A 27,180-nucleotide genomic window follows, 5' to 3' on the forward strand; every position below is an offset into this window, starting at 1 on the left:
ATTGAGATGCTACCAGATGGGCTGTTTCAGTGCAAAAAGCTGCAGTGTTTACTTTTGGGGAAAAATAGCCTGATGAGTTTGTCCCCTCACGTGGGTGAGCTGTCGAACCTTACTCATCTGGAGCTCATTGGTAATTACCTGGAAACACTCCCTCCTGAACTAGAAGGGTGTCAGTCCCTAAAACGGAGCTGTCTGATTGTCGAGGAGAATTTGCTCAACACTCTTCCTCTCCCTGTAACAGAACGCTTGCAGACGTGCTTAGATAAATGTTGACCGAAAGGGGAAATACCTTTTAAATGTTTGCCCCAGGGCTTTAAACGAGAGCTAAAATTTCCTAAGTTATAACGATGAAAAATGGGTAATAATTATGACTAACTATAACCAGATGTCTTTAAGGCAACTCAGTGTCTAGCCCTACATTAAACAGGTAAAAAGTGTTAACACTGAACTAAAAGTTTTGTGAATCATTGACTTTTAACTTATTAAGATGTGAGAAGTACACTTGGAGGGTGGCATGGGGGACATGAAATTCCTGAGTCTCTCCCTTGCAGTTTTTACCTTGAAGCTTAGGCATTCTTTCATCTCCCTCCCCAATTCCCCATTACTTACTTTTTTGCACACTTGTTTTAACTGACTTCCTGTTTTGGTATTTATCACCTCGCCCATAAATTCATCAATATAAATGTCCTTGGTGTACACTCCACACTCTATGATTTATTCTTAAATATTTTTAGGCAGGGTGTGCATTGTGCTTGGCAGAATTCCTTCTTGGCTTGAGTTTTACTTCCTGTCCCAGCTTGCTCGAGTCTTACTCCATCTTGTTTTCTCTCAACAACGGTGAGCCCTAAAAAAAAAAAAAAAAACAAAACAAAACTGTGGTGAACCCTGAGAAAGTGCTTGCCTTTGGCCCTTGCATAGAAAAGGACAGGGTGCTTAGGGCATGTCCTCCTCAGGGCCTCCTAAAAATTCATGTATTCTCTAAAATCTCTTCTTGTGTATCATCAAAGCCTTTTTTATTTGCTAATAATTTTTATATTAAATGTAAAGCATATAAATATTTTCTATTGTATAATCTTGGATTCAAAATCTGTGAGAATAATTTTTGTAAGGTACAGAGAACACATGCATTTCTTTAAGAATTTACTATTAATGTGCTTCGTTTGGGCTACTTACGCGTCTCCTACTTGTGTGCATTCTGCTCCAGAATGTTTTTGTACTCTGCAACTCATTACTTTTGGATAACAAAAGCCTTGTGTTTCATGCCCTAAAATATTTGGGGGGTTTCCTTATAAGAGGTTGGCCACATCATCTACCTCTCTCTTCCCTAGTTGCTGTGCTATTGTACGGGTACAATTCTTAATTACTTCAAAAACTGTGATGGAGGGGAGAGGTACAGATTTGACTCCTTAAAACTGACTTCAAAACACTTGGAGAAATTAAGACTTAAAGCAAAATACTTTTCTTCTCCAGCTGCATGATCTCTAGATATGATTATAATGTAAAACACTCGGCCTCTATTCAGTATCTAAGAAGAACTCTCAGAGCTCACAAAGTAGATCCATTTAACTGAAATTCATCTCATGCCTTTGTCTGACTTTCCTGGAATACATTTTGCTCTTTTTTTTATAAAGAGCTTTGTGTTTAGCCTTTTATTATCATGCATATTGTAAAATGAATAAAATCAAGTGACTCATTTTTGGGAAAATGTACAGTTTTACTGTGTTTTTCTCCAGCGGGTCTAGGCATGATGATGCCTGTCTCATTTGGGGTGTTAATGATGAAGTAACCTACTAACTGCACCCAGACAAAACTGGAAAACACTACGGATAAAGAGTACTGTAAACATGGAACTGTGATGTATGGTGTGTTGTGTCTTGCTTTGCCTGTTCCGGGAAGATGAAGATGAGTCTTGAAATTGTAGCAAAATCTGCAGCCCCCCTCACCCGCCACACACCCCTGAACTGCAGCTCAGAAAAAAGAATTGTCTGCATCAAATGTAATTTGAATAATATTATATAAATCTATTAACGCCAGAAGCTGCCTAAAAGGTTATTTTTATTCTGAACGAGACAGAGCAGTGTAAAAATGTTAATTCCTACCAAAACTTGCCTTTAGCCAGAACATTCAAGTTCTCAGGGACCCAGGCCTAACTGACGAAACTTTCTTTCATCTAGGACTTTAGAAAACAGATTCTGACTGTATCTAGGGTTTTTTGTTTTCTTTTTTTTAACGTAAGTTAATGGCCATTTTAATGTTCCACACTAAAATTGTCAGGCGTACTAATTCCAAAGTTGGATAGGATTTATCTTAAGTTTTGGCTGTGAATATGATACACCAAGAGGTATCTAAATGGTTTTGGCCATATAATTAGCCATAATATGAAAAATCCCACCCTCCTCCATAAAGAAGAGTTTTCGAAGCAAATTTCAGATTGGCTAGCATTCTCACAAACTACATATAACTTCTCCTGCAAAAGTCATTGACTAAATCTTCCTCATCGCTTCTTTCAATTTCTGGAAGCACATTACTATCAGGGTCAATGATAAATACTGTAAGCTGCTTTCCAAACACTGGGGTACAGTTACTGGTGCACGCTTTGTTGTTTGATGCCATAGTGTTTAGATTTCTGTTTAATCCTACATACCAGTGTGGAGGTAGCTTTTCAATTCACACAGCACCGATGGAATGAACTGTGAGGCCACCACTTGACACATGAGGACGTGGTGTTTGATGTCACCTTTACTGCACTCTTGGAACAGGTGTTCATTTTGCAAGTGTTCAAATTCACTTCAGAGGCTTTTCAATGAGGAAAATGCAGTTTGTCCCATTATGAGACTTTAGTTGGCATTTGACTTCCAAGAATGCACAGTGCATGTTCCAAAAAGTCAATGTGGATGTTATTCAGAACAAAGTTGATGGCTTATGCTAGCAATGGCATAGGTTCGTTTTATTTACAGACCTACCCAGACGCACATAGCTAAGCTTGTGCACACATAGGGACACACACACCAGAGCAGTTTTGAGCACTCCTGGTGAGGTATAGTGTTCTCTCCCTAACCTACATAAGGATATGTCTGTGTGGCACATAGATGTGTGTTTTCATTCTTCATCCTCAGTCTTAATTTTTCTCCCGGGATGTCACCGTATTTCACTGTCCCTTAACAAATGTTTGTGTTAAACAGGGTAAGTAGAGATCTGTAGGCTCTCAGCACTGTGGCGTAGCTCCAGTTTGTGTGGTAAGCTTACCACTGTGCTATGGTAAGCTGCAGTGAGTTATCTGCGTAATTTTATTGTTTGAGAGTGACAATATTTGTTTCTGTTCTTCATGTGTTTCATGATGTAAATTTTGTATGTTTAAAATATTGCATACTGACGGGTTCAGAAACCATTAAAATAATCAAACAGTTATTCTGTGGATTTATAGCTTTATTTCCTTGTATTTCCAATAAAACCCTCCTTCCATCTTTACATTTTCTCTTCGTATTGTCCTAACTGCATAGGTATGTTGTTGTCCTTCTCCACTCACTCACCTCCTTAAATTTGGTCAGCACTTGTACATAACAGAATATATTTGTGCTAGAGAACTTGGAGTTGTACTTGAGCGTGTATTTATTTGGGGGAAAGCCAAGGCCTATAATGATGCCTAATATAGAAGCCCCACTTTACCCATCCCTGCAGTATTTAGAGCTGATTCAATCAATGATCTCTCATGCCTACCAAAAGCATGAGAATATAACTGTAAGTCCACCTGGTTTCCCAGAACTGTATATTGCATCAAAATCTGTGTTTATTTCTTTCTGGAAACAAGAGGAAGGCCGGTGGGAGGGGGAGGAGCTATTTTGTATCCTCACTTGAATTATGAAGACATTATATACATGAAATGGGATAAACTAATGACTGTTGGAAATGCCCTGGATATAATTATATCTTACGTTCAGTCGAATGTGAAAGCAGTGAAAACCTGTGGTCCTATTTAATTGGTTTCCTCTTGTTCCTGATCCATCACTTCTACATCCACTGGGAACTATCTCCTCAGTACCTTTGGTAATGGACTATGTTCTCTTCAACTTTATATATATATATATATATATATATATATATATATATATGAACAGTTTCATCAACACTAAAGCATTAATGCAGAATATATGAGTTAACGTATTGAGTTGAGATGGCTTCCAGTTGACCTTCATTCATATTTCAGCTTTGCATTTGACTTGTAGAATACCCCACTGCTGAGAAAAACAATTATGAATGTCTCTTGCATGTTATATATTATCTCTAACAGAGATGGTGCAATTTAAAAAAAATACAAAGGGGCATAGAATTAGAATGGATATGTTTGTGCATATGTGTTGTGTATAAGCCTAAATATTTATGTTTGAAATATTTTTAAAGCTCTTCAAATGTTTCACTCTGAGTGAAATAACGGGCCAGTCTCGGGTGGAAACATTTGCTTAGGTTAGCTTCACGGTGAAAGCTAGCATTTATTATTTTATCTTTGTCACGTATTTTCTCAAACACGTACGTGCTCGGGTTTTGCTTCTGGTAATGAGTTATTAGAAAATATAAGATCATGTTGTGAGTTGAATGTTTTTGGCCCTCAGGTTTACCATGTAGTAAATCTGCATTTTGGTGGTGAATCCCTTTGCCTGAGATTCAGTGGTTTTTGGTAAACTTTCCTGTTTTAAAGTAGCTTTTGTGTAAAGTAAAGATTCCGTTTTTATAACAAATGGCAAATAAAAAGAGATTAAATGTTGGAAGAAGTTCACTGTACTAATTTGTCCCTGTGCAGCTGTACTGTTATATTGTTCACCAGATGATGGATTTTAGATTTATGTGTGAATCTCCTAACAAGAGTAGGAGTTTTCAAAATATGCTACAACACTCACAAAATAGCAAGCCCCTGAAAAGAGCTGTATTGATTCTAGAATATAATATGTTGGGGCAGAAGGCAGGGAGGGGTGAAATCTGTCACAATCCTAAATAGGTCCCTCTTTCCAGTGGTGCTCATCCTTGGGGACCCATGCCCACAAAGCAATCCAGGTCTCCCCCTCTCAGCTCTCATTTCTCCATTTACTGTTAGTTTAGTACTGACGCTGAACAGTGGACCAGAAAAATAAAAAGTAGAGAACTGCGAGGTGAAATTTTGAGATTTAGTAAAAGAAGAAAAATGGAATTCTTGGGTAGAATAAGCACACGATAGTTTGACCTTTTGGATACAAGACTTTCTGTCTCTCTTTCTCTCAAACTCCTACCTGCCGCCCCCGGCCCACCCACCCTACGCACACACTTTCAGGAACACATTAGATGCCTGGTAAAAGTCTTTCCTCTGCTGGAAGACAGAACTCAACATATACTGAACCAGATTATGAAGGAAAATGACTGCTGAAACCAGATGGCCACATTTTTCCCTGGAAACGAAGTACTTCAAGGGAGGCATTCACCCACCTTCAAGCGCTTGAGGAATGGGAGAGACACGGAGAAGAGGAAGCCAGTGTGTGATGTAAGGCGTCAGCAGGCATTCAGGGACTGCTAGGAGCCTTGGGACGCTGGGGTCCTGTGCTGACAGCCTACTGGGCACTGACCAGGCCCCCCAAGCATGCTTAAGTGTGGCTTCACATTCTCTGGCATTCCCTTCCACACTACAGAGTGGTTTTTCCAGAATGCAGTGAAGGCCTAATGGCACGGGAGAGGCTGCGCCCACCCATGCCTTTGTGGGCTCTCTCCCCTTCTCCTGAGAGCTGCAGGCTCAGTCCCTCTCCTCTCTGAGGTCTAGAGAAAAGCGGTTTCTCCAAAGGCACAGCGTTGCACCTTGAATTCAAGCCCCATGTTTACAGAAGAAAACAGATCTGTAAGTCAAAGGAGGATCAGAAAAAAAAGTCATTTTTAAAAAAGACGTAGTCTTTTTTAAATAACAAACCTCTTTTCATCCTGTATGGTCTCATCATCCTCTAGACTAGAATTATGAGTCTTCCCTCCTAAATACCAATGATTCTAGAGAACTGCCTGTGTGCTGCTCAGAAGCTTTTCAAATTCGTATAATAAATACCTTAAATTTTGTATGCCTTTTTACACATGTCTATTGTTTGTTTGTGTAGGGCTTGACCCACACCATTTTTTACTCTCTGCCTCCCTCTGCCGCTGAGATGAGAATAAATCAAATAACTTCAAATAGAAGTTGACCAGCATCTACTTCCTCCCCTGTTACTCCATTTCTCCTTGCCTTGCCTTGATCAAATGCAGCCCCCAAGATCTTGAGAATTCCATGGCCCCCCACTGAAGCTCAGTGACTCCATTTCAAATGAGATGTGCTCAGAAAGCCTCATGTAGCACCCGGCACCAGGACCAGACACGTGGGTGCCCTGGGCAGGTAAGAATTTGGCACCCCCTTTAAAAATATGCTTTGAGTATTTATATAATATGCATTTGGTAGAGATAGGGGACTTGGTCTCCTATCAGTAAAAATCATGAACTTTTGGTTCAACTGTCTAATTATTCCTTTCTCCCAAAACAAAACTCCCAAGAATGAGCTAGAGACAGCTGGGGGCAGGAGCTATCGGGCAAATGAGAGCTCTCTGCTCATAGCATTGCTGCTCTGAGTCTCTTCTCCCGGGACTCAGGAGCAGACCAGCCAGCCACTGGGGCTCACCTCTTTGTTCCCTTGGAAGTACAGAAATATCCCCTCTCCTGGCCCCCATCCTCTCCCTCCCCACCCCTCTCTGCTTGTGCTATTTAGCATTTTCCTAATTACGTCCTCCCAAGTTCCATATCCTCACCCGTTACTAAATCCCATCTTTGAGAGTATTAAGTCATACTAAGGATGACGTTTTAGCTTGTACTCACCAAAATAAATCCCTTTCACTTATCAAGATGCTTCCTTCCTAGGATGGGGTTTCTTGTCACAATTTCAAATTCCAAATAAGAGACTTCTTCGATATACTGAATGGCAGTAGGACCAATTTGCATCCCTTAGGCTGGTGAACCTAAAGAATTACAAATGGAAACCTGAGTTGACTGGTCCCCTAATTCTAATTATTTCAATGCCATTTGGCGGTCCATGTAAATTAGTGCCCCAGGCAAATATTTAAACCCCAGGAAGACCGAATGCCACCCCTGTGAGGGGAGCCTCCTTCTAGTCTTTGCCTGAACTGGACTGGGATTCCCATCTTTGTCTTCGTGTCTCAGTAGTGCTTCCCAGAGAAACTACTTAGATCATTATGGAGGGAAGAGAACAGTTCTGTAACCCTTGTCATAATAGAGCCAGTATCCGGCAATTGATCTGTGAAAAGGGAAAGGCTGAAGAAGTAGCCAAGTGAAGGGAGAATTGATTCAGTCTGCTTGAAGAGGCTTGAGGAAAATTTACCAGGCTTGTGATACCTGGGCAGAATGATCCATCAGGAGCCTCATTCATGATTTCAAATTGAGAAAAGATAAAAATCTAATCATTTGTCCCTGATCCTTCAGCTTGGTGCCCATCACCGAAGGGGGAATAGCATAATGGAATACAACAGTAATGTTACTGAACACCTGCCACACGCCAGGTGCTCTACGAGCTTGTTCATGTGCACCGGCTCAATCCAGCCAACAACCTTTTGGTGTGCTATTCCTATTTTACAGATGAGAAAAACAACTTGAAAAGTGTAACATTTGCCAAGGTCTCATGACTGTTCAGAAGAGGAATCCTATTCAACTCACAGGTCTGCAAAGCCTATTTCTACAGAGGTGGAGGTAAAGAACACTTAACCTCAGCCCCACCTCCTCTCTCCCCACCTTGGAGTTTGAAGACTCACAGAGGACTCCGGTTTTCAGAGCTCACTGGTCTCTTCCCATTGCTTTTAGCCCAGTGCCTCCTCCTGCTCCATATCTGTCCTAGTTTGTCCTCTCCTGAGCCAGTGAGTCACTTCCTGTCCATTTTATTTGCTCCCTCATTCCCGAATGCAATCCTAGAATTTTAGAACTTTCCAATCGGAAGGAACCATGTAGACTTTTCTGTAGAGGAAAGCCTAACTGGCTTTTTCAAGATCACAGACCCACCGTCAGAGGGAGCTGGCACCTATCTGCATGTCCCCCTGTTGAATACTCTCTGCACTCGCGCCGGCTGGCTCTCAGAAGCACAGCTAATCTATATTTAACCCAAGAGTGGAAGTGCCAAGATTAGCATGCAGGCCTCCTCCCTAACCCCAGTCCTGTGCATTCCCTAACGAGCCGCATTCATTTCAGCTGCATCTTACGTCTCAAGAACAATCCCTCCTGTGCACAGTGCATTACTGGACGCAAAGCACTTTAGGCTCCTGTCCCCATTTCACTTACAAGAAAACGAGGCTCTGAAAGAGACATCCTCAAGCGTTACCATTATTGAGCATCTGCCAGAGACTTCGTAAACTTTAAGGTTTAAAACATATTAAGGCAGGCATTATCTCCATTTATAGAAAAAGAAACTGGTCCAGGCAAGTCAAACAACTTATTATGTCATATATGAGGCTGTATGGTTGGTGGCAGAGCCAGGTTTTGAACTGGGGACTCTGTGGCACTAAATCTCCACTTCTTGTATCGTGCACACTGTGAAGGTCCTATGGCAAGTAAGTGATGGGGTTGTGAGGACAGCGGAGGAGTTCGGCATCTCATACGGTTTTCTGCCCTTTATGATGTGCAGACTCTGAATATTCTGGGAAAAAGATAATCTGCACACAGACACACACATATGCACAAACACAGTTTTAAACACCCTTTGGTGTAAATACAAAATTTCATCCAAAGGGCTAATGTATTTTTAAACTTGATGGGTTTTTTTGAAAATGCAGTTTTTATTTAAATGTCCTAACCTAAACTATGGTACCATTCTGAATTTTGAATCCTGTGGGAGATGTTGGATAAAGACCCTCATCTTGTTAAAAAAAAGAAAAAAAAGAGTTGTTAGCATTTTGGTTTTCGTTTCGAGGTACAGATGAGGATCGAAGCGAGTTTGGGTTTTACTACAGAACTGCAGTTTAGCTCCCTGAGAGTCCTGATTTATGATAGGGAAATGCTGGCAGGCATTTTAGACTTGCAAAAAGACTACAAATCACAGTTCAGGCTAAATTCGTTCTAAATTCATTCTGCTGATTTAGACATTTGGAGGAGCGGGTTCTGCTGCCCTTACTGAATTCGTGCCATGATCCAGATAAAAAGCTGTGTTCCTCACCCCAAGCTGATGGTGTGTCCCTCCCCGGCTTTGCCTTTTGGCTGAATGCGCTGCTAAGCATGGAAAAAGCCTGAACCCAAGCGAAGAACCCACTCCTTGAAGCACAGATTTCCTTGGCATTTGCTTCTTCAAAATGCCTGCCTTTTAAGGCAAGTGGCACGTCAGGCCCACTGTGAGTCACCCGGATCAGCTGTCTCCATACACACAGTGGGACTGCAGCTCTTGGATGCTGCCTGTGCCCCACCCACCACTGAGCTCTGCTGAGGAAGGGAACATGACTTACCAAATAACTTTGTGCAATCGCATTCGTTGTTTTTCTATTCTTCTAGAAGATGAAAGAAATTGGCCCTCTTCCCTTTTTCTTCTGGTGGTGAGTCTAATTCCTCCAGCTTAGAAAAGAGTGCCCATAGAGAATTTTTTTGCAAGGCTGGAAATGAGCCAGATGGCTTGGGTGCTGCCTTGGATAAGCAGCAAAGGCCCTGGCTAAGCCCGTGACTAGAAGGCCTGCAGGAAATTAACATGCATCTCTTGCAGGGGAGCCGTGACTCAGGGAATTTAGTGGTGCTCAGGATGCTAGAGGCCAGCTCATCAGGGGAGAGAGTATGGGGTCCTTGTGACTTCTGGAATTCAGCATCTACCCTTGCCATGTCACTTCCAGCATGATCTGCATATGTCAGCATGCTCAAGGGCCTGGCCTAACTGAGCCTAATGGGAGGGTGAACTGAGGTGTTCTCTAGGGCGCCTGCAATTCTAATATTCTCATCTACATAAAATGCTCAGTGAGTGGGCTGATGTTAAGTCATTTTCTTAAGAGTTTGAGCACATCATACATTTATTTTTGAGCTTTTGAAACGACTCAGTTTTATGACTTTTTCTCACCAAAGAACCTAAAGCATAATAGCAAGTGGAGGAGGATGGGATTATTTTCCAGGGCTGTTCTGCCATGCCTCCACATCAGGAGAGCTGGGTGTATGATGAAGAGGAACTATCTAGGTCAGGGCAGATGGGACATTCCCAAGAGGGCCTTCATCGTGCTCAGGTTACAGATCCCAATAATGAGAAATGTCCTGAGGTTGTGCAGGTAAAAAGGTGACCCGTGAGGTTCTTGACCCTCTTGGGCTTTAACACCAAAGCTTGCAATCTGAAGCTGATCCTTCACCGCTGACATTGAGCCCAGAGTTTGACTTGGGGCTGATGGATGCCTCCAAGTTTTCAGTTCTCAGGTTTCTGTTGCTTGGGGCTCTGGGTCTAAGTGTCTGAGTGGCAAACAGGCTTCCAGTGGGAGAGACACACACCCCAGTCTTAGGTGGACTGAGACATGTCCGCTTCTCCCTGCACTTAGGGTACAAATCCAACTGGGTGCCAGCTGCCATGGCAGACTGTGTGCCCTTCAGGCTCACCTGACACATGATGAGCTGCCCTGGAGCTGTGTGCTGTGCACCTCCTCTGTGTCCTGGTGCCCAGCCCTACACCCGGGCTCTCTTGTGTCTAGAAGAAGAGAAAGCAAGATCTTTGCCCTACACAGAGCCGGACTGTGTGCCAGCCGCTGGGAAGGCACTCAGCTCCGCCCTTCAGGTGGGATTGGAGTCTCATCTCTACCAGTAACACTTGAGTAGCCTTATCTCTCTGAGCCTCAGTTTCCTCTTCTATAAAATTTAGACTCTATGCTACAGATATTAAGTGTTTGCTTCTAACCAGCCGCTGCCTTAGGTATTGAGGATACAGTGAGATGACGGGGATGAGACAAACCGGGCCCCACCCTCGTGACAATATGGTTTTAGGAGGATTCCATGAGGTTGTATAAAATGCTTAGCAACTTGTCTGACCCTGGTGGTGCTCACTACTGGTTAGCTCTAATGACTTTTCCTCCAAATGTGGTAGAAAATCTTTTAAAACTTGCCCTTTCCCACCTCAGTCTCGCATATGTATTTCTCTTTGCCTAGAAGTTTCTTCCTTTCTCCCTTTGCCTAGTTAACTCCTGTCCATCCAGTTCTTGGGGTAAACGGTCACTTCCTCAGTGTAGTACCTCCCTGACCAGGTCCCCATTCAGGTTCCCCTGTCGTGCGTTCTCATGGCAACTGGCACTCTGCTTTGAAGTATCCGTCACTTTGGTAACTACTATTTGTTTAATGTCCGTGTGCCTGACTAGATTGTAAAACTGGTGTGGACAGCATCCATATCCACTGGAAGTCTCAGCTCCCAGCTTTGAGATTTTCCATAAGTATCTTCCCATCCAACTGGCTGCCATGTGAAGGCGATGTTCTCTTCCAAATGAGAAAAGTATGCTGGACCAGAAAAAGGAGAATCAGGCCCACCGGGAGCACTTGGGGCCCTTTATTTCCTCCCTCTTTTTGCTGGCCTCATATGAAGGGGAGGGACCGCCAAGAGATGGCTGAAAAAACAGGCCAGGCCCTTGGGCAGCACCTACATCTCCCTGGAGGCAATCAGGTAGCCAAGTCACAGTGCAAAGGATGGCATGCAGGGTGGTCCATTGGTAACAAGACTTACCCATCACCACCCAGGGCGCTGCCGAGAGCAGGGCAGTCTCCGTACCACAGTCACACCCTTACCTGCCCTCCCATAGCCAGGCAGTGTGATTTAAAGGAAAAGGCCTATCTCTTGTAACTAAATAGAAGAATCTTGAAAAAATGAAATCCAATGCCACATGGCCAGAATGGCCGTCACAGAAATGTAACCGTGTTGACTTTTCACTCTCACGCAGCATGGAAGGTGCCCCCAGCCTCAGTACAGCAAACACTGTCATTTGCATGTGACTCAGTGCAAATGTTAATGTTCTTGCCCTTTGGGGCCCTTTGGGACTTAACAAAGCAGTGATGTGACCTGACCCCAATGTTTTTTTGTGGCTTTTTGGCCAGCATCCAAATCCTCTGGGCAGTGCTGGACTTCCCACATGCATTCCAGCAAGCCCACCATATGGAACTGCATGGCAGTCCTCTTTGCCAGGCCTTTCTAAACTTCCATGTCTTTGTCCATGCTGTTCTTTCGGTCGGAAGTTCCTTCCTTCCATAGAAATATGGAATATTATCTATCATCTCTCTACCTATCATCTATCTGTGTATTGGTCAAACCTCCATTCATGCTTTAAGACTAAGATGAAGTATCATTTTGTCTCCAACACCTTCCCTGACCACCTTCCTTCTCCAAAGTTGGAGTTAGGTGCTTTTATTCTTAATAACTATGTAGTGAAGCTTATTTATAGATTTCCTCCTCACTAAACTGATGACCAAAACCACATCTTGCTCATTTTTTTATGCCCTTTCACCAGCAGAGTGCCCGGCATGTTGCAGAGGGAGAATGAGTAAAAGGCAGAAAGCCAGACATTGGCAGACTATGTCATGGGGCCACTGGGTCAGCCAGAATGCCTAACAGCAAGTGTATGTGCCAGAAACTACAAGGGGGAACCTTTGTGGACAGACCATGAAAATGAAGAGGAATCATTCAAGGCTTGAGGGCAAAGAAATAGCAGGAGGGAGTAGAGCTGTGGGTACATTATCTGAAGGTATAATAGGTATGGTGAAATTAAAGCATGAACATCTTGTGCCCATTCTACAGATGGGAAAACTAAGGCTCAAGGAAGTTAGATGTCTTACCGAAGCACACAGAGCTAGTAAGCAAAGGAATCGGCTTCAGCACATCTGACTTCACGGAGTTTGTGCTCTTAGATGCTATGCAAAAGCACAACCAAATCTGCAACCACTACCTTGAACTTTTGTCCATCAGGACTTTGGGGAATGCTCTCTCAGCTGTGTTAAGTTAGACTCCAGAATGTAACTAACCCTCTCCGGGTCCACTTTGGTTTCCTCCTCAATAAAATGAAAGACATTGAGCTAGGTGATCCTGAGGCCAATTTCAGTCTGCTATGATTCTCCATAGAATTCAACGGACTTTCTCGCCTGGAAATCAGCTTGGCCAAAATGCAAGCACATTGGTGTATTGGCCCTAAAAACCTTCTTGTGGGCTGCAATCATGATCCCATAATACAACAAGCCTGTGAAATATTATCTTAGGCGTCTAACTATTCTTCCCAAATAGGCCTTTAAAATATACCCAGGCAACAACGTAACTGACAGAGAGTATCTTTATCTGAATAGTCATACCTAAGTCCAAGTTTCCACTCCCTCTCCACGGCCTTAGGGACTTCATTCTACCTGTAATTCTGTATCATACTGAAATCAAGTCCAGCAGCAGTCCCCAAACCTGTGACCCTCCCCCCCCCCCACACACACACACATCAATCTCAACCAGACATATGTGTAGTGCTCGGACTTCAGGCTGAATCTGAGGGTAGAACACATCTCAAAATGTGTGTGTGGTTCAGAATGACCTCTGACATGAAAAGTTCCCACCCACAGCGCTGAATAACATCCTGTTATTTTCCTCAAATCTATGCAGTAACTCCTTTGATTGGGCTTTCATTTGGAATAATCTGTCCAATGCCATTTTTCGGAAACACGCAGAACAAGATACAATCTCATTATGGTCAGCTACATAGAGTGGACCTTTCAGAGCATAAAGAAACATCTGTCCTCCATCTGCAGTGCCTAGAAACTAGGGCTTTCAATAGAGTACATTGTAGGATGCTAGTGCTTCTAAAAGGGCAAAAAACCCATTTCTACTAAGATCTCAATAAGTATGTCTGACAGAAGATTTTCATCTTACATACCAAAGAGCATTTTCCAAAGAGCATTTCTCATTTGCAAAATGGGAAAGAGTTTTTCCAGAGAGCATTTCAAAGAGCAGAAGCTTTAAGAACATAATCTCTAGATTCAGCCAGACCCAGTTCAAATACTTGTTCTGCCACATAGTAGCTGTATGATCTGGAAAAGTGGCTTAAACCTGACAATTGTAAGTTTTTTCAGGGATGTAAAATAGAGAAAGTAATAATACCTACCCTAGGAGATAATGTTTTCAAAGAGACTGGCTCGAAATAAACATCAGTTCTTGTTTCTGCTTTGTTACCACTGTTGTTCACACCAGGGGCGGAATGGCCGGGTTCCTGCTGCAGCTGAAAGAACACGGGATTTGAAATGAGAAGCCCTGAATTTGCACTCCACTGCTGCCACTTACTAGGTGTGTGACCTTGGGGAAATCACTGAATCTTTCTCAACTCAGCTTCCTCATCTGTAAAACAGGGAGACTAGGTAACTCACCTGTAACAATCATGGGGTGCAAATGAAGTGATTTATGTGCATGTACTTGGCCAGCTGCTGAACTCTGTGTGTATGGACTTATTTGTTATTGGTTGTATTATGAACTGAATGTTTGTGCCCCCCCCCCCCAGTGCAAATGTGGAAACTCTAACCTCCAATGTGATGGTATTAGGAGGTGGGGACCAGCAAGGTCATTAGGTGAGGTCACGAGGGTGGAGCCCCCATGTTGGGATCAGTGTCCTTATAGGAAGAGGAAGAGGGGCGCCTGACTGACTCAGTTGGAGGAGTCTGTGACCCTTGATGTCAGGGTTGTGAGTTCAAGTCCTACGTTGGATGTAGAGATTACTTAAATAAATAAAAACTTGAAAAAGAACGAGAGGAAGAGTCCAGAGTGCTCCCTCTGCGTGTCTTGTGATGGCAAGAAGTCGGCTGTCTATAAGCCAGGAAGAGAGCCCTCACCAAGAACCAAACTGGTGATACCTTGATCTTGGGCTGCCAGCCTCTCGAACTGTGAGAAATGTGTATTGTTTAAGCCACTCAGTCTATGGTATTCTGTTAAAGCAGCCCAAACTGATTGTGACAATAACACTACCAGAACCGAAGAACATATCTAGTTTTGTTTTGTTTTGTTTTGTTTTGTTTTGTTTTGTTTTGTTTTCTCAGGAATGTTGATTTACAGAAATCTTAGTTGTATGCTCAAGTGATTACAACTGACTTCCACTTAGCCACAAAAGTGAGGATTCTGGGGATGGACTAAGGCATAAAAGTAGAAGGTCTACTTTTCCAACAAAATGTCGCCATCTCTGTGTGTTTGTCTTAGACCTGACCCCTGTGAACATTTAAAATGTGGCCTGGTAAAGAGCCCACATCTCTGAAGAGGTGCTGAGACAGAGAAGGGTTGTCGTCTGTGGTTTCTGCTATTGGGTTTGGTTTTGAGGTTGTAATTGTTCATTTTTTGTGGGGTTTTGTTTGTTTGTTTGTTTGTTTCAGATTTCACCTCCCACCCCTTCCTAGAGCATTTAAAACAACTAGCAGTTCAGCCACTCTCCACCCTCCTGGGTACCTGCTCGCCTTTGTCTTTCCAGTAGGGTGGAAGTCATTGGGCTTGGGACTTTGAAATCAGCCAGACTTAAGTTTGAATCTTGCCTCCAAAACTTTCTAGCTGTTTTACTTTGGACAAGTCACTTGACCTTTCTACATCTCAGTTTTCTCATCTGCAAAATGGGAAAGAATAATAATCATCTCCCCAGGTGGTTGGGAAAATTAAATAAAACAGTACCCTGAAAATTCTTAGAGTCATATCTGACACCGGATAGGTCATCAGTTTCCCCTTCCTTTCTCTGAACTCTCTTCTCACCCACTTCTCACTCCTTAATTGACATTTCCCTGGGACTTTTGGTAAGGCAATTGCTAATAGCGTCAATAGCTATGGTGAGCCTGCAAGAGAGTGTCCTGGGGGAACACTTCTAACTTCTAAATTAAAACTCCTGCCCCAAGTCTTTATAAATGCTATGACTTTGGAGTATCTCAGTTAAAACAATATACTCCTATTGAATATATGTGCTAATTGAGTATTTGAAAGCACGTGTGTGTGTGTGTGTGTGTGTGTGTGTGTGTGTAAGTTTGGATATTCACAGAAGATCACATGAATCATGTGAACGATGAAATGAAATGGGGTCAGTTATGTCAAGGGGTTTTTAAATTAAGCCAGAAGGTCATTAAGGAGATGGGCCATATGCATGTTTTCATCTGGTAAAACTCTGAATTTTTGAACTGGGCCAAAGTGCAAATATTCCAAAGACTTAGCCTGAACACCTGCAACTTCCTACATAAGAGACTTTGCTTGGTGATAGCCTTAATGACTAGGTATATTCAGCCAAGATTGGTTTTACGCCACCAACACCAATCAAAAAAAATTTTATTTTGTCAATCAAAAATTTTTCTAAACAATATATGCAGGCATTCCTTTTTGTCTTTTAAGTCTTTGGCGGAGGTGGGGGGGGTGAGGGAGGCACTATTTGGGTTGCTTCCCAAATCTGTGTTCCCCTGAATTGTAATTCTGAACCCCAAATAAATGCTTTTGTTTTTATTGTAGCTCAGCCTCTTTTCTTGGTTGGCATTTCTAGTGTCTGAAGAAGTGGGATCTGAGGTAATAGCGTCTCACCTCCTGTGCTGCTGATGTTGGACCAGCAAGGTACCTGCTTGAACCCTCTGTGCTCTGTTGTCTCCCCACAGCCCGAGTGCCTGTGGTGAGTCCCCCCCCCACCCCCCCACCCCCCCCACCCCCCCTGTTTGTGCCTGTGGTGAGTCCCCACCCCCCCCACCCCCCCCACCCCCCCCACCCCCCCCACCCCCGCCACCGGCTCTGAATCTCCCTCGTTGGTTGAGGTTCTAGCCTTTCTAACACTTCTCTGACCCAATTGTGTTGCGTAGAATTTCTCAGAGGGGAGTCACACATCCCTGTCTGATGCTGGCCAGTACTTGTAGGGGATTAACACTTTCCTGTGAGGATTCTGTTTGGTAAGGCTTCTACAAGGTATTAACGCTCTCCTATCCAGAGTTATCTGGTGAGTACTCTACATTTAAAATTACAACGCTCACAGGGTGCCTGGGTGGCTCAGTGAGTTAGGCGTCCTACTCTGGACGTGATCTCAGATCATGATCTCACAGTTGGGTTCCTGAGTGAGAGGCTCCTTGGGCTCTGCTCTGACAGCACAGAGCCTGCTTCAGGTTCTCTTTCTCACTCTCTTTCTGCCCCTCCCCTGCTCCTGCTGTCTCTCAAAATAAATATATAAACTTAAAATAAAATAAAATCACAGTGGTCACTTTGGGGATCCTTTGAAATTCTAAAATTAATTTACTTGCGTGTACAACTGGAAAGGGGGTATAAAATCAAGCAAAATAAATGAGAAGCATATTTCAGTTGGTATTTGGAGGGCTCCAAGTAGCCAATCAAATGATTCAAAACTCTCTTCCTTTATGAGAAATGAATTCTGGCTCTCCAAAGACAACTTTGACCTTTCTCAGAGGCTATCCAAACTAGAAAAGCTCTCTGGAGCTCCTGAACCAACCTCTGTCACTACTTCCAAAGACAACTTTGACCTTTCTCAGAGGCTATCCAAACTAGAAAAGCTCTCTGGAGCTCCTGAACCAACCTCTGTCACTACTACTTCTCTGCCTTCTTTCCCCCAACCCCCACCCATATACCCCAATTTAGCTGAGCTTCTCGCCTATAACAACAAGCTTGAAGCCCGCCCCTGAATCCTCCAGTCATTCAAGCACCCTTTGAGATAAAACCTAATGAAGGGGGGTCAGGAACTCCCTGTTTCTTATCACCCTTGGACTACAGCTAAATTGTGAGCTATTGCTAAAGAATTGCCTAATACCCTTGAAGACCCTCTAGAGTTGGCTAAAAAAATAAATAACAATTTGGTCATTCAGATTTATAATCCTGGTTATTCTGATTTCTACCAACGTATTCGTATGCTTGTAAGTGAAACCCATGCTGGGGAAACTTTAACTTAGAAAATTCACCTTAAAGGGACCCTTAGAAGAGAGGAATCCAAACTTCCGAGAGACAATAGAATGTGCTCCTTGATTGATGTACAGAAGCTTCTAAAAGATACAAATGGCTTCAAAAACAGTTCTATAAGGATCCTTATAACATACAAATAATATAAAAGTCTTTAGTTAAAGACTTGGGCCATCTATGCCAATAACCCTAACGTTTTTTGTCCATCTGCCAAAACCATAATTTGGATCCAACTATTCTTTTTGAGTTTCATACCTGAGACATGGCTAAAATTCAAAACAAAACAAAAAAATAAGAAGCATAAGGTCGTTGCCTCTGTTTGCTTATATGTATATGTTAGAGATACGTGATATTGTTCTACCTCTGGTTGGTACTGCCAGAATTAGTTTGCAAAAGAGCTCTATTTAATTGGCTTGAGAAAAGTCAAGTGCTTATAAATTAAGTATTCTTAAATTTCTCAGAAGTATAAAAAAAACTAATGCAATTTTTTTTCAAGTTCATGTAATCTAAAATAACCTTTGATAAACAAAAGCTAATCCTGTCTTCAGAATTATCGGTGTTAAATATAATGAGATAAACAACTTTTTTTTTTACCTGGATTTACTAATCAAATAAGCTCATTTATCTCTATGATGCACAATTTGTCAACAGCGGAAAAAAACAAATAACTTAAAATGATGATTAGCTGTGTAATAGCTAATCCACGTATAATGACTAAAGACAAGTAATTTAAATAATTATAAATAAGATCAAAGTTTATATTAAGTTAAACTAAATAATGGATATTCATTGGCTTTCTAAATCATCTTTCCAAATAAGATAAACATCGAATGCTAAACATGAGTTGATCTGCTTTTGGCTTTTTAATTTAAATTTTAAAATATTATGAGAAAGAATAATTTCAAAAATGAAAAAATGCATGCATGGGGTAGACTGAAAATAGAAAATATGTGTCCATTTATTAAACTCTTATTTTAGTCACTTTCATGTGTTATAAGTGTATGTACTGGGACCTAATATACACTATATTTCCTACTGTGAAATGATCCAACATGTTTAAAAGCCACTGCTCTTAATATCCCGGTAAATTGAGCAACAGAAGGTCTATGTGGCCAGCTGAAAAGGCCAATATCAAAACAACCACCCTTTCTATCCTATAGACATAGTGGTAACTCCTCAAGACCAAGCTGTAATCACTCTTTGATGGGTTTATACTTTGTTGCCTTGTCTTTTCAAATTTTCAGCCAGGCAGCAATCTGTTTAAAAGAACTTTCCCCAGGGCGCCTGGGTGGCTCAGTGGGTTAAGCGTCCGACTTCAGCTCAGGTCATGATCTCACAGTCTGAGAGTTTGAGCCCTGTGTTGGGCTATGTGCTTACAGCTTGGAGCCTGGGGCCTGCTTCAGATTCTGTCTCCCTCTCTGCCCCTCTCCTGATCATGTTCTGTCTCTCTCTGTCTCAAAAATAAATAAAAACATTAAAAAAAATTAATGAACTTCCCCCATTTCTTACAACTACTTGCAAGGCTGGGAATTCTGGTGGTGGTTTCCCTTATAAATACAGCTCTGCCATCAGTTTAGGGAGTTGTCCTACCTTTCTAATCTTTCTTCTGCCTAATTCAGAACAACCCTCCTCAGCAGTGATATGGGGCTCCTATTGTCCTTGCCTGTTTTATCATTCCCATTCTAGCGGAGCAAAGGCAGGATGAGTCTGCTGACAAATAACTCTCACACTGTAATTTCCCTAGAAGTACATGGTTTACTTTCATGATACTGTATAGAAGGAATTTATATTCATTTAACACAATGCATAAGGAATTACACCATCCTCTAAGAGTAAATCTGCAATTATTCTGTTAACAACTGCCTTATATCATTTCTTTTCTAGATAAACTTTATAAGTTTTGGAAATAAAAAAAAAAACCACTTGAGGGGCGCCTGGGTGGCTCAGTCGGTTGAAAGTCTGACTCAATTTCAGCTCAGGTCATGGGATCAAGCCCCACCTCAGGCTCCACCTCAGCATGGAAGATTAGGATTAAGATTAGGATTCTCTCGTTCTCTTTCTCTCCCTCTGTCCCTCTCTCCCATCACACACACTCTAGATCACTCTCTCAAAACAAAACAAAAACAAACAAAAAACCACTTAAACTAACAAAGTTGAAACTGCCAAAAAGATTTTAAAAAAGAAAGTAACTGTGTCCTAAAGTAAAATGATTGTTTCAAAATAAAAAAGGAAAACAATAAGACAAAACCTAAATACATCTAAAAAGTTGTAGAAGGCTTATAGAAAGGAATATTCAAAAGGAAATTTTATAGTCAAGCTAAGATTTGAGTGGATTCATTTAAATTTTAAAAAGGGAAAATGTTAATATCAAAAATACACTGCTACATTAGAATTCAATTTTTCTCTCGGTGAAAAGGATAACATTTCCTTAAATTATGGGAATAATAACTGCCCTTAATAAAAAATTATGAACAACGACCTTTCTTTACCTTTCGTATAATATATCTACAAAACAAAGATTCTATGTTTTGTCTTCACCAGATCTTTGATTATTCAAGTAAACCAAGTTTTCTGGTATTAAGAGAGTCAAGTTTTGCTTCCAACTATGCAATCCTTTGTATTTGCCTTTGAAATCTTTTATTGTCACTTTGGTCAAAAAAATACTTAAAGATTGCTTTACAATAGGGGTGCCCGGGTGGCTCAGTCGGTTAAGCATCCGACTTTGGCTCAGGTCATGATCTCACAGTTTGTGAGTTTGAGCCCTGCACTGGGTTCTGTGCTGACATGACAGCTCAGGGCCTGGAGCCTGCTTTGGATTCTGTGTCTCCCTCTCTCTCCGCCTCTCCCCTGCTCATGCTCTGTTTCTCTCTGTCTCAAAAATAAATAAAACATTAAGAAATTTAAAAATATATATTGCTTTACAATAATCTTATGATCCTATTTGGTCAAATGTTCAAAACCTTTCTGACAAACTTCCCCAAATCACATTCTAAATAAAGTCTTTTTGACCTAAAAGTAACTGACAATTTCTAGAGGGTCTGGAATTTTTCAAAAGATCTGTTCCCTCTCCTTATAAAAAGAAAAATATTACATTAATTAGGATTATTTGATATGCCCAATTACATGGGAAATGATGTCAAATAAAAAGAAATACGAAACCTTCTTTATGTTGTATTTGCATAAATAGATATTATAAATGTTGGAGAAAGTATATAAAATTCCTAAAACTCTAATAAAAACTGATTTCTTGATGTTTTGTTTTCCAGGTTTAAAGGACCCCCCTTTCCTCTCTCCTTTCAGCTATCTGTAACTTACCATAATTTGGTACATTGTCTTTACAACAAAGGTTAAAACATTTACCTTTTTCTCCCAGAGAAAAAGAGTTCTAAAACTCTTGTTAAATATTCTTATTTGTCATGACAAGGTATGTATTTGCATAAGCTCAATAGGAATCTGTTCTTGTAACAGGACACCCAATACTCATAGCCTCTGTTTCTTTGATCCACAGTTGACAACAGACAATATACTTCACCGTGGTAAGGGCCTAATTGCTTCTATTAAAAATAACAACACTGGGGCGCCTGGGTGGCGCAGTCGGTTAAGCGTCCGACTTCAGCCAGGTCACGATCTCGCGGTCCCTGAGTCCGAGCCCCGCGTCAGGCTCTGGGCTGATGGCTCAGAGCCTGGAGCCTGTTTCCGATTCTGTGTCTCCCTCTCTCTCTGCCCCTCCCCCGTTCGTGCTCTGTCTCTCTCTGTCCCAAAAATAAATAAAAACGTTGAAAAAAAAAAATAACATAACAACACTTTAGTTGAGCAACCTTTTCACAGTGTGCTCTTGGGGGAATGAAAACATTAAACATCACGAACCTTACAACCTGTAGATTTCGTCTATTAGAAAAGACATCTCCAAAAAGACTCCATTCGGTCTCATTGGCAAGACTCCCAACAAGTACAATTTAACCAATCCTTGTGCCAGAAAATTCCAAGAAATAGACTCCTAGATTCACATGTCACATCTAAAAAACAAAACAAAACACCAAATCCTGAACAGACCTATACATACCAGCTGATGACCTAAAAATTAAAATTCCAGGAATTGAAGCAGATGAAAGCCGAAAGAGACGGCTTTCCCAGGATGAGCCCACCAGGCCTGTATACCGTTTCTTCACTGTTGCTTCTACCTTATTTGTTTGTTTCCCCCCTCCTCTTTCTCTTAGAGAAACGATATTCTTATCCACACTTCTTAGTCTACTATAAAAAGAAGAAACCTCTCTGATTGTTAGACCTGTCACCAAAAAATTCTGGTATGTTCACCGTGTCAGAGACCCCTGGGTCTTGCCTATAACTAATTTCTCTTTCATCCCAAATGCTACTATTGATTATACCCACAAGCCTATAAATGTTACCTATTGGGTTATTACAACCAGGTGTTCCCATACCTGCTTCAACCTTTCCCCAGTCATATCTGTACTAGCTCAACTGAACACGTTATAAAGAGTTGCGTACAATGACTCCATTTTTGTACTTCGTAATCAATCTCGTTAAAAAATGAAACTGTACTGTCGCTTCTGTTTTGCCAAAATTAATGTAAGGTTTTAGTTCCTTAGATCTGCTCTATCACTTTGAAAATTACTGAACCTTTAGTTAATGAATATTCCATCATTCTTCACAATTTCTTAGATTAATGCCTTATGTCCATGATGTTTACAAAATATTACTTTTCCTAATTGCTCTTTTTATGCTTATCGTCTTGCTAAGGTCACTCTAAAACCTCTACAAGCATCTAATTATGCACTCCATAAATTGATTCATCTGAAACTCCAGGTGGCTTCATAAAGCCCCAGATGAATAAACTGCCTGAGAACCATTTCCTGACTGCCCCCTTGTTGCTCAAATGTGGCCGGATCCTAATGACAGTGACACCTTAAAACAACCATCAATGATTAAAAATTCTCCCCAACATCAGACATGACTTCCTGGGACGGGTCCATCCCAGCAATGAGGGACTAAGTTATCTATGGTTGAAAAAGTTAACGCCCCATTTATTCTGTGACTAAGAGCTCCACATTTGTCAAGACAGTTTTTCCTTTGGTTTTACTTCCTGTGAGTGCCTTTCCTCTGTGTATCTTTTTGCATTTTCTTTTAAGTTTGCATCATGTCCATATGTCAGCTATTCAAAAATCACTTTAAAAATTGTTAGTGATGTTGGGGAGCACCTGGCTGGCCCAGTCAGTGGAACCTGCAACTCTTGATCTAGGGGCTGTGAGTTTAAACCCCACATGAGGTAATAGAGAAATGACTTAGAAATAAAACCTTTTAAAAAATATTTGTGATGTTGGAATACATTCTTGATTTATATACCCTACAAACAATTTTGGAGTATACCCTCCAAAACTTTCTAGTATATGGACAAGGGAAATTGTGGCTCTTAAAACTGAAAGCCACTGTTAATAGCCTTAATAGCCAGACAAAGAGATTCTAACCCTGTGGACTCCTTGCCATAGAATATTTGCAACCACTTTCCTTAAGATTTGTAAAGTAACCATTTGTCACCAATAACGGTAGCAATGTTTATGGAGATCTTCCCAAGCGTCAAGCACCGTGCAATGTACATTTCACACATTTCGAGTTAATTTTCACGAAAACCTAATTACATAATAGAAAACTAAATCTCAGAAAGTTTCCTAGCTAGCAAGTGACAGAGCTGAGATTCATATCTGTTACAGGTTTATTATAAGGGGCATAAGACTTAGAAGGATTGAGCACATCAATGCATTTAAAGTGCTTAGAACAGTATTGCTTGCAGTAACTCTCTCCACTCAGTACGAACACTAAGATTCTGGCATCAGGGAGGAATTTTGTAAGTTAGAGATATGACTGAGTCTGCAAAACTACACGAAGTTATTTTGATGAACTGAAATGTGTCCCAGTTATTCTGTGACTAAGAGCTCTACGTTTATCAAGACAGTTTTCCCTTTGTTTTTATTTCCTATGAGTGTCATTTCTCAGAAGATCTCCTGCCACCAGTTCAAAGTGATTTGTGACCCCCTCTACCACCACCATTTTTATGCTTTTTCTATCATAAAGATTCTTAGCATAAAATCAGAGGAAGGTAACATTTTAAAGTGCAGCCATCAGGATGACCACCCACACAAGCACAAGTTTTGCTATTGGATCTTTCCTTTGTGGGTTTTCTTCTGTTTTGTTTCTACCCAAGGGAGATAAGAACAGGTGAAGCGGAGATACCATTTTCCATTCCTAGGGCATGAAGACAGTCTGAGATCCTCTGTTTCCATTGTGTATAAAAATAGCGACCTCATAACTGCCTGCTATATAAAACAAAGGAACAAGTAATATCTGAGCCTGACTGACTGAAAACACACCATGTTTCTGTAGTTGAATGTCAGGCGCATAAAAACATAAAACAAGAGAAAAAAGTACCTCCCTTTTGCCGCCAGAACCACACTGTCCAGTATGATAGTCACTAGCCATGTGTGGCTATTAAACTCTTGGATTGCAGCTAGTTTTAATTGAGATGTTAATTGAGTTATTTAGTTGAGGTATAAGATGCACACTGGATTTCTAAGAATTAGTTAAAAACAGAATAAAATGTCAAAATTTTTATGTGGATTACTTGTGGAAAGGATAATACTTTGGGTTAAATAATACCATTAAAATCAATTTTATTGCTTTTCATTTTTTAAAATGTGTATACTAGAAAACATAAAATTAACTATGTAGCTTGCATTATATTTGTACTTGGGAGCACTGCTCTCGATTGAAGTCTTAACTCTGCCTTAAGTCTCTAGTACCTTAGAAATATTAATATACATTATTAGTAATATATAACAAACATATTAATATCGAAGGTGGCTACATTCGAATCTAGAAATAAGTACCTTTATTATGTACCTACTAAGAGTACAAAGATTCATAGTACAGAATTCTTGTCCTTAAAAGCAAGTGAACTAAGATTCATTGAGTCCTACCATGAGCCAGGCCCTGGGCAACCTTGCAAGCTAGATATTATCATTTCCACTATACAGCTCAACTCCAGCTTCACAGCCTTCTCTATCTGGGAGCCAGAAAGCTTCTTGCAACCAAAGTGAGCATAGGCACTGAGTTCTTCTCTGCAGCCTTAATCATAAATACTCTTCTTCTAACTCTGGCCTGTCTCAGTCTTTTGGGGCTACTGTAACCAAATACCATAGACGGGGTGGTTCTATGCACCAATTTTTTCTTACAGTTGTGGGGACTGGAAAACCCAAGATCTGGTGCCAGCGTGATTAGGTTCTAGTGAGGGCCCTCTTCTGGGTTGCAGACTGCGGACTTCTTGCTGCGTTCCCACCTGGTGGAAGGAGCAGGAAGCTCTTGGGGTCTCTTTTACAAGGGCATTAATCCCATGTGAGAGGGCTCCACCCTCATGACCTAATCACCTTCCAAAGGCCCCACCTCCTAATACCATCACATTGATGATTAAGATTTCAACCTATCAATTTGGGGAGGGGTGTGGATACAAACATTCAGACTATAGCTGTGTAACTTTCCCCAAAATGGGTGGGTGGATGTGTGCTTTCTGTATTGTATGTTCCAGTGACCAGACCTTTCTTTACCTTTAAATTTGTGAACTTTGCAATCCCGCATTAGGTAATTAACTGCAAGGAGATAATAATGATAATAGTGTCCAGGCTAGGAAAGCACAGAAACTTTACTTCTCAAAATGATTTACTTCTCAGTCATCTTGGTTTCTCACCACATGGCATCACCAGAGGTTACTCTGATTTTTCTTGAAGACAAAAGCTATCATTCTTTTAGATCGAGTTCATCTAATAAGTTCTACTGTTTGCAGAGTCACATGTTTTCGTTGTGTCTGTTTGGATTTCCAACTGGCGTCTCAAACTTCACGTGCCCCAAACTGAGTTCCCGAGGTGCCATCCCTCCCCACCTGTTTCCCCTTACGCTATTCTCAGTCTCAGAAGATCGACACTCCACTCTTCCCAGCAACCAGGCTAAAAAACTGGGGAGTTCGCCTTCGCTCTCTTATTTCACACCCACATGTAATCTGCCAGCCTTGACAGCTCTCCCTTCAAAGTAACGTATAGCTACGCTTCAAGCACTTCTCACCACCAAATGCCAATTGCCCTGGTCCAACCCACCATGGGCCCTTCCTTCAGTTACGGCAATGGTGGCCAGACTTTGTCCCCTTTCAGTGTGCTCTCCACATAGCAGCCAGAGTTACCGTAACACATCTTAGATCGTTTCTCCTCTGCTCAAAACCCTCTGAGAGCATCCGCTGGCAAATCCTCTTTGGTGGCTTTCAAAGCCCCCACACACAGATTTGAGCCATTTTGGACTTCTTGCTGTTTCTCAAAAACAGAGGCAGTCTCCAGCTTCAGGGCCTCCCCACAAAATACTCTTCCTCCGCCATCCACCCAGAACACCTTCATACGTCCTTCAGACCTCTCCTCCACTGCCTCCTCTCTACTGAGGACTTCCTTGACCAGCGTGTTTCACACCTGCAATTGTTCTGCACAAACACTCCCTTCCCTGTTCTGTTTTTTCCATGACCCAATTGCCGACTACCATACTGTGTCCTCTACTCATTTATCTCCCCCCACAAAGAATTTAAACTCCACAAAAGTGGGGATCCTATTTTATTTATCACTATCTTCCCAGTTCTTTGAACAGTGCCTGCCACAAAATAGATGCTCAATAAGTACTTGTCAGGTGACTGAATGACATTTTCAGATGAGGAAAATGAGGCCCAGAGAAGCTCAGTTGTAGCCCAAGGTCACAGGATTAGTGAGGGCAAGGTCAGGCCTGGGATTTTCCGCCCTCGCTCAGTCTACTCTCTCCGTCTGGGTCAGGAGGTAAGAGGGGCAGCCGTGCCTTGGAAGAAGCACACACTGAGGTTCCAATGTGGATTTTGCGGGAAGCGCTGAGCTGAAACAGAAACAACTATTTTGGCAGCATTTTTGACAATCTGTGAGATTAAGGAAAGTAATGGGAAGGTATATGCTGAAGCTTTCCAGCGTTAAGACTGGCTTCAACTATTTTTCTTTCAGCTGTAGCTTTCTGGGGTAATGAATGTACCATATGTCTGTATCTCCAGGTTCTCATACAAATGAGGAAACTAAAAATGCCAGATGATTAAAACAGATTTCTGCTTGTTTCCATGGGAAGTCAACTGCTGTGAAACCTTCAGAGATGAGAGAGAGAGAGAGTGTGTTCGGCTCAAGGCGTTCCCTGGTGAGTGGCTGCACTCTGTCTTCAGCCCAGGCCCCAGCCCACAG

The 27,180-nt window shown here is 41.6% G+C and overlaps 1 protein-coding gene and 1 long non-coding RNA gene across 51 annotated transcripts in view; one reads left to right on the forward strand and one right to left on the reverse strand.

Moving 5' to 3' along the window:
- Positions 1-27,180, forward strand: part of LRRC8B (leucine rich repeat containing 8 VRAC subunit B) — a 50,886-nt gene that overhangs the window by 22,463 nt on the left and 1,243 nt on the right. Inside the window, exons 6-13 of one of the 50 annotated variants that reach the window (XR_006584489.1) lie at positions 1-130; positions 6,247-6,373; positions 7,621-7,731; positions 14,183-14,275; positions 16,456-16,549; positions 16,789-16,922; positions 21,396-21,423; positions 27,000-27,136. Coding sequence is in view for 2 of the 50 variants with exons in the window: in XM_045036146.1 (XP_044892081.1) it covers positions 1-273 (273 nt within the window). In the remaining 48 variants the exon portion in view is untranslated. Of the gene's footprint in view, positions 3,409-6,246; positions 6,374-7,620; positions 7,732-14,182; positions 14,347-16,450; positions 16,605-16,788; positions 16,923-21,395; positions 21,424-22,104; positions 22,192-26,999 lie in introns of those variants that run through there. The other 49 variants (XR_006584480.1, XR_006584497.1, XR_006584494.1 and 46 more) reach the window with 49 other exon arrangements.
- LOC109502452 lies at positions 695-27,002 on the reverse strand. The gene is made up of 8 exons (XR_002744591.2): positions 21,755-27,002; positions 17,890-17,970; positions 15,419-15,569; positions 14,097-14,210; positions 9,468-10,672; positions 6,847-6,986; positions 5,452-5,852; positions 695-844 (listed from the first exon to the last, which is right to left on the reverse strand). It is a non-coding gene; the product is annotated as an uncharacterized LOC109502452 (long non-coding RNA).

The sequence above is a fragment of the Felis catus genome, chromosome C1 (assembly GCF_018350175.1).
Source record: "Felis catus isolate Fca126 chromosome C1, F.catus_Fca126_mat1.0, whole genome shotgun sequence".
Lineage (NCBI taxonomy): Eukaryota > Metazoa > Chordata > Mammalia > Carnivora > Felidae > Felis > Felis catus.